Raw genomic sequence first — 6,235 nt, 5'->3', positions numbered from 1 at the left:
TAAAATATTAACTCAGCTGGACTTTGGCATTCTTTAAATTCTCATTCCATTAGAATATTATCTTATGTGTAAATTTTCATTGCTCAGAAATGTAGTTGATATAAATGAACATTATGAAGCTTCTTCTCTAATCGAACCTGCTTTGAGTCCCAAAAATAATTCCGTTCGTGCAGTGTCAGCAACACCTATTCCATCTGAAGCTCCCAGCAAACGAATACGACATGGCGAAGGACATACCAACCATAGGTACTATCCGTGTATGAAATTGTGATTCCATTGATGAAATTGTCATTCCATTATTGTTAGTCTAATGTTGATCGGGTCGGCAGATATTCAGTAGACTTGGATGAAGATTATGATGATCCAATTTTTAATGAGACAGAGGAAGATACAACTGAATATAAGACCACTTCCATGTAATAAATTATAGAAATTATATTTAGTTGGGAGGTTATATTTTTGTCTCATTGAATTTCATTCTAACCTAGTCCTTACCATACAGGCACGATGCACGGTTCAGTAGGGATTTTCATAGTGATATGCATGTTAATGATGCCATTTGTGAGGATGGTGATGAGGACTTTGATGAGGACAATGAGGACTTTGATGAGGACGATGACGGCCAAGGTGTAGAGCAGGATGGTGTAGATGATCAGGATAGTGTATATAACATTATCGGAGACCAGGATGGTGTACATAACATTATCGGCGACCCGTTCGGTAATACGTATACAAGGGAGCCGATGGAAGTAGATGAAATGGTTGTGGATGAATTAAATGTGGAGAGAATAGGACTTGAGGAGTTGAAGGTGGGGGGAATCTTCCCGAATTTAAAAGTATTTAAGAACAGAGTTAGAGAGTATGCAATTGATAGGCGTTTTGTATTCGTCCCAGTAGACTCAAAACCTACAAAGTATGCAGTTAGATGCAAGAATGGAAGTTGTCCTTTCAGAATCAGTGGGACAAATTACCTGGATTGTGTTAGGGTGAACAGGTTTGTGCCAGAGCATACATGCTCAAGTACGAGGAGTGGTAATGATCATCCCCTTGCCACAGCATCTTGGACAGCTGAAACCTGCCTAGGGTTATTTCCCCGTCCAGGAGACGTGACACCTAGTTTGATAAGAGCATACGTCAAGGATAAGTGGAGTATAACCTTAAGCTATACGAAGGCTTTTAATGCGAAGGTCATTATACACGAAATTATGTGTGGAAATGTGGAGGCTTCTTACCGCATCCTTCCTGCATATGCTCAGGAGATGGAGAGATGTAATCCTGGCACCATTATGTGTGTATACCGAACCCGGCAGCTATGGGGTAGTGGAGATGACACATTTGGTCGTTTATTTTGGTCATTCGGCCCCAGCATCCGTGCGTTCAGTCGAATAGTTAGACCCATGATACTAATTGATGGGACACATTTGCGAGGGAAATGTAAAGGAATCTTATTGGCCGCGACAACTCTAGATGGTGATGGTGGATTATTTCCGTTAGCTTTTGCTGTAGTTGAGAACGAGAACTTTGACAGTTGGCTATGGTTTCTTCTTTTACTCCGCCAGAGGGTGATGCCAGTAGACAAAAACAACAATGAATTTACGATTTCCTCCGATCGGATGAAGGGTCTGCTTAGAGCTGTTGCTGAAGCATTACCGGGATCATACCATAGCTACTGTATTCGTCACCTCAATGCCAATCTGTTGAAGACCTTTAAGAGTCAAAAACTTTGTAAACTATTTTCGAGAGCGGCATATGCCTTAAGGGAGAGTGACCATAAGGAGGCAATGGAACTCATAAAAGCAAAGAATGAAAAAGCAGAGAAATGGATATCTGAGATTCCTAAAGAAAATTGGGCTAATGTACATTTTAAAGGGGCCAGGTGGAATGTGCTTACAACTAATGCAGCAGAGTGCTTCAACAACGTATTGAAGGACGCAAGGGAATTGCCGATTGTTGCTCTAGTCGATCACACTAGATGGAAAGTACAAGGCTTCTTCCACTTTCGCCGGAAAGCTGGGGCTACATGAAAAACGCATTTAACTCATAGAGCAGAAAAGTGGTTGGACAGATCATGTTCGTTTGTCAGTAAGTTTCTACCCCGCACGTGTAGTTGGAATGAATATGAAGTGCTCTCATCCACTCATACGGATAGTGTGGATTTAGAGAAGAAAACATGTACGTGTGGTCTTTTCTAAACGATGGGATTGCCATGTGGGCATGCCATAGCAGCTATGGGATTAAATAAGCTTGACCGATATAAGTACTGCCAGGATTGGTTTTTGGCTTCAACATATCGGAGTACGTATGAGGAGGTGATTCATCCAACTTTAGATCGAACACAATGGCCCGATCCATCCCATGATTTACTAGTACTATTGCCACCACGAGTAAGACGAAAGCCCGGACGACCCAAAAAAGTACGAATAGAGAGAGGGCTGCAATTTGGACAACATCACAACTGCAAATCATGTGGGGAACCTGGACATAACAAAAGAACGTGTAAAAATCCTCCCCTCGTAAATCATCAGTTAAATATGACTCCCATCGGTCCATCCGCACCTACACAAAACAGGTATGTTTCATTATTACGCAGTCAATATGATTTTCATATTAAACCCATCATTTTATTGATTGTAGCAACTTTCTCCTGTAGGTCCGGAGTGTCCTTCGCACCTCCTTTCTTTACTTAGGGATGGAGTTGTTGGTTTTTCTGTACAAAGTGGCAACGATTTTGGGAACCTTGTTACTACACATGATACTTACTCACACGGAAATTGTAAAAATTAAACGTTGTTGTAGCCACTAGTTGGCCGGAACTGTATATTTTTTGGAACCACAATTTTGGAACAACTGGTTGAACAATTTTGTTTGGAACCACAACTTTAATTACTATTGGATACACCCTGTTCATATTGGAACAACTGTTTGAACACTTTTGTTTCGTTATTGCCATATATATCTTGACCTCTCTCTCTAACTCTCTCTATCTCTCTCTCTCTAACTCTCTCTATCTCTCTATCTCTCTATCCTCTCTCTCTCTCTCTCTGTGTATAGAGTTGGTCTCCAATCTGGGTTTATTCGGGAGTCCGAAAGAACCTTCGGAAGTCTTATCCGGAAGTCCGACGATTAATTCGGACTCCCGAATTAAAGCCACTAGAATTGGCCTCCAATCTGGGCATCCGTCGGGAGTCCGCATGACGCTTCGGACTTCCGAAGGTTCATTCGGACTCCCGATGGACTTACAGTAATTTTGGGTTCCTACTGGGCATCATCGCGAGTCCGAAGGAAGCTTCAGACTCCCGAATCGAAATTCCGAAGCTTCATCCGGACTCCCGATGGACTTCTAGTAGTTTTGGGTTCCTACAGGGCATCCTTCGGGAGTCCGAATGAACCGATAGACTTCCATTAGTTTTGGGTTCCCCCTGGGCATCATTCGGGAGTCCGAATGAAACGTTCGGAATTCCGTTCCGGAAGTCTGAAGATTCATTCGGACTCCCGATGTAGTTCTAGGTTTTGGGTTCTTACTGGGCAACATTCGGGAGTCCGAATGAAGCTTCGGACTTCCTAATCGGAAGTCCGAATATGCATTCGGACTCCCGAAGAAGTTCCAGTAGTTTTGGGTTCCCTGGGCATCATTCGGGAGTCCGGATGAAACGTTCGGAATTCCGTTTCGGAAGTCTGAAGAATTATTCGGACTCCCGATGCAGTTCCAGTAGTTTTGGGTTCGTACTGGGCATCATGCGGGAGTCCGAATGAAACATTCAGAATTCTGTTTCGGAAGTCTTAATATTCATTCGGACTCCCTATGCAGTTCCAGTAGTTTTGGATTCCCCGGCATCATTCGGGAGTCGGAATGAAACGTTCAGAAATCCGTTTCGGAACTCGGAAGATTCAATTGGCGGCTCGGGGCTACACCATATGATTCGACTGTGATTTTTAGCCTGTTGCATTGATGGTGAGAATGAGGAGGCTATTTGGGTGTTTCTCAATTACCAAGTCCTGGTAAACAATTCATTTGTTTCCCCACAAAATGTCTTCTTGTTAATACTGTGTAAAATGTGTTATATAATGTTGGTTATATATAATTTTTGCAGCCACTTCCATTATAGAACTCACAAATTAAACCTGCAGACATCGATATGCATCGCTATGTATCAAGCACAAAATAAGCACAAAATAACTGAAACAACAATTACATTGCAAATCATGCCCACGAAACAAGACACTATTACAAATCATGCCCACGAAACAAAACAACAATTACATTACAAAGTTAAATGGATACTTTCCCATACACCCCATATAACATTTCAGAAAATAGAGAAGTTTGCATAGCCTTAATATCTTTCTGGGTGAAATCCAAACTAGCGTCACGGCTGAGGTATTCCATCTCTTTCAAAACGAACAGCCCACAATCGTGGCTGCAAAACATGAAGAATATGCAACAATAAGAATTAATCGTTTACGTAGGTTTTCCTAACTCAAGTAATTGGAAGTTACATCACCCGTTATTTTGTATGGGCCGAACAACCACTTCATCAATGAGGAATGCACTTATATCAATGTCTTTCACCCTTTTAAATCATTGAACAAGGTAATCAACCTACAAATCAATAATTCAGAACATTATGCCAGTACGTAGTCAGCATAAATTAATATTTGGCCTACGAAACAAGTTTAGGGTAGTACTCACAAGGGGTTGCACCCTTCTAGGATCCGTACGAGCGACTAGAGAGTCGTAAAGAGCGAAGGTACACTGACCCATATCCAAGAGTAGAAAAACCCAATGAACCAAATCTATGTTGATTGGAATGAGTACTTTTCTTAGCTCTTTAAGTGGGATATTCTCTAGACGCTTTACGAATCGGGAACATGCTTCGGGATTTTCACATCTATCGCATATTATAAGTTGCTGCAACCATGAAAACAAATGTTAGAATTGTCGGCAGCTTCAAATACAAAAATCATTACTTGTAAGTCACTTTAATCTCACAACTAGATGGGTAGTAAGGCAAATGCATGCTCCTTTTTGTTCTTTTCGCAAACATTCGTCCCGCAAGTTCAAGTAGTCGGTATATACATTAATGATTTACAGAACAAACCATTGGTCAACGAGAAGGAACTTAATAAGAAATGTGCGCTCACTCTTTACGTTACTCAATGAACCATATCTAACAAATAACATAAAATCTTACCGGAGATGATAACCACCCTCTACGATCGCTTAGTAGAAGCAAGTCTTCTTTACACATGTAGTACTCATCACTTTCAATGACTTTGTCACTGCAAATCCAGTAAAAAGTCATCTCCCTCTATGGACCTTAGCTCAGATCATTCTACTGAAACAACCTATCTATGAATTTAATCGGACAAGATAGAGTTCCAAAAAATGAAACGGGCTTTCCAACACAATCTAAGTTATAAGGAATTTACCAAGGTTGTAGCGCTGCCAATGCATCCACCTTGCTCGCTGCAGGCCCGGTGACTTTGCCAAGAGCATCCTTGAATTTCCGCTGGCCTATTAATATGGTGATCTCATTGCTCTACTATGTCTTGTTCGCCTTCGACGTTGCTTTACATTGTTTTCAATGCTCCATTGTTTACTCTTCATTTCGGGAGTGTCAAGCAAGATAGCAACTATATTAGCTGCAGCCTCCCGGTCATCCTCTGTAATTTGACTATTAATATAGATCTGGTCTATTGGATCAACAACCACATCTTTCCCAACATCATACCCAAACTCTACAATATCCATCGTCTTCGGATCTTCTACTAATCCACCTTCCCAACGTCCCTTATCACTCCCTATCCCTACGTCCCCATCTTTCTTTTCAATATGTCATGTTTTATCCACTTGTTCATCTTCATTTGTTTGCTTCTTCTTTGTTCGAGCATCTTTCTTTTTATCCTTCACTACCTTCTCCTACTCACTCGATAACTGTACACCTTTCTTCTTCAATGAATCTGTCCCTTTCAACTGACTTTTTAGCTCCCTCACTTCACATTCAAGTTTCACTATCCTCTCCAACAAAGAACTATGAGATGCGGATTCCTCTACTTCTTTCAGAAGTCCCTCTCTTACTTTCATCCCTCTCCTTCTTCGTTCTCTCCCCTTATATGCCACAATTGCCCCGATCGCATCCCCCACTGTAGGCACAATTGCCCCAATCGAATCCCCCACTGAATCCTCTACAACACAAACAACGTCATCCTGAACCTGGGCGAGCAGTAGGGCTTC

The 6,235-nt window shown here is 41.6% G+C and overlaps 1 protein-coding gene across 3 annotated transcripts; it reads right to left on the bottom strand.

The window, feature by feature from the left end:
* Nucleotides 1-4,245: 4,245 nt before the first annotated feature.
* On the bottom strand, nucleotides 4,246-5,797 carry LOC143881181 (uncharacterized). Of its 3 annotated transcripts, XR_013251899.1 has the most exons (5): nucleotides 5,431-5,797; nucleotides 5,193-5,280; nucleotides 4,691-4,909; nucleotides 4,503-4,600; nucleotides 4,246-4,418 (listed from the first exon to the last, which is right to left on the bottom strand). XR_013251899.1 is itself a non-coding variant. In XM_077384167.1 (3 exons), exons 1-3 carry the CDS (start codon nucleotides 5,301-5,303, stop codon nucleotides 4,580-4,582), a joined length of 351 nt encoding a protein of 116 aa, XP_077240282.1. In that variant the 5' UTR covers nucleotides 5,304-5,797; the 3' UTR covers nucleotides 4,246-4,579. The 3 variants fall into 3 exon arrangements, 1 of the variants encoding a protein (XP_077240282.1); XR_013251898.1 differs by having other exon boundaries at nucleotides 5,193-5,797; XM_077384167.1 differs by having other exon boundaries at nucleotides 4,246-4,600; nucleotides 5,193-5,797.
* Between the last annotated feature and the right edge of the window lie 438 nt (nucleotides 5,798-6,235).

This window comes from Tasmannia lanceolata, unplaced genomic scaffold (genome assembly GCF_043159265.1).
Source record: "Tasmannia lanceolata isolate RefF3 unplaced genomic scaffold, GAP_Taslan_0.1 ptg000007l, whole genome shotgun sequence".
In the NCBI taxonomy this organism is placed as follows: domain Eukaryota; kingdom Viridiplantae; phylum Streptophyta; class Magnoliopsida; order Canellales; family Winteraceae; genus Tasmannia; species Tasmannia lanceolata.
Note: the sequence above shows the minus strand (reverse complement) of the source record. Positions and strands in the feature narration are given on the sequence as shown.

Coding starts and splice junctions, on each gene's coding strand:
- LOC143881181 (XM_077384167.1), bottom strand. CDS start 5,303: ATGACTTTTTACTGGATTTGCAGTGACAAAGTCATTGAAAGTGATGAG. Junction 4,910..5,192: donor GAGGGTGGTTATCATCTCCG/GTAAGATTTTAT, acceptor TCATGGTTGCAG/CAACTTATAATATGCGATAG. Junction 4,601..4,690: donor CTAGAAGGGTGCAACCCCTT/GTGAGTACTACC, acceptor ATTGATTTGTAG/GTTGATTACCTTGTTCAATG.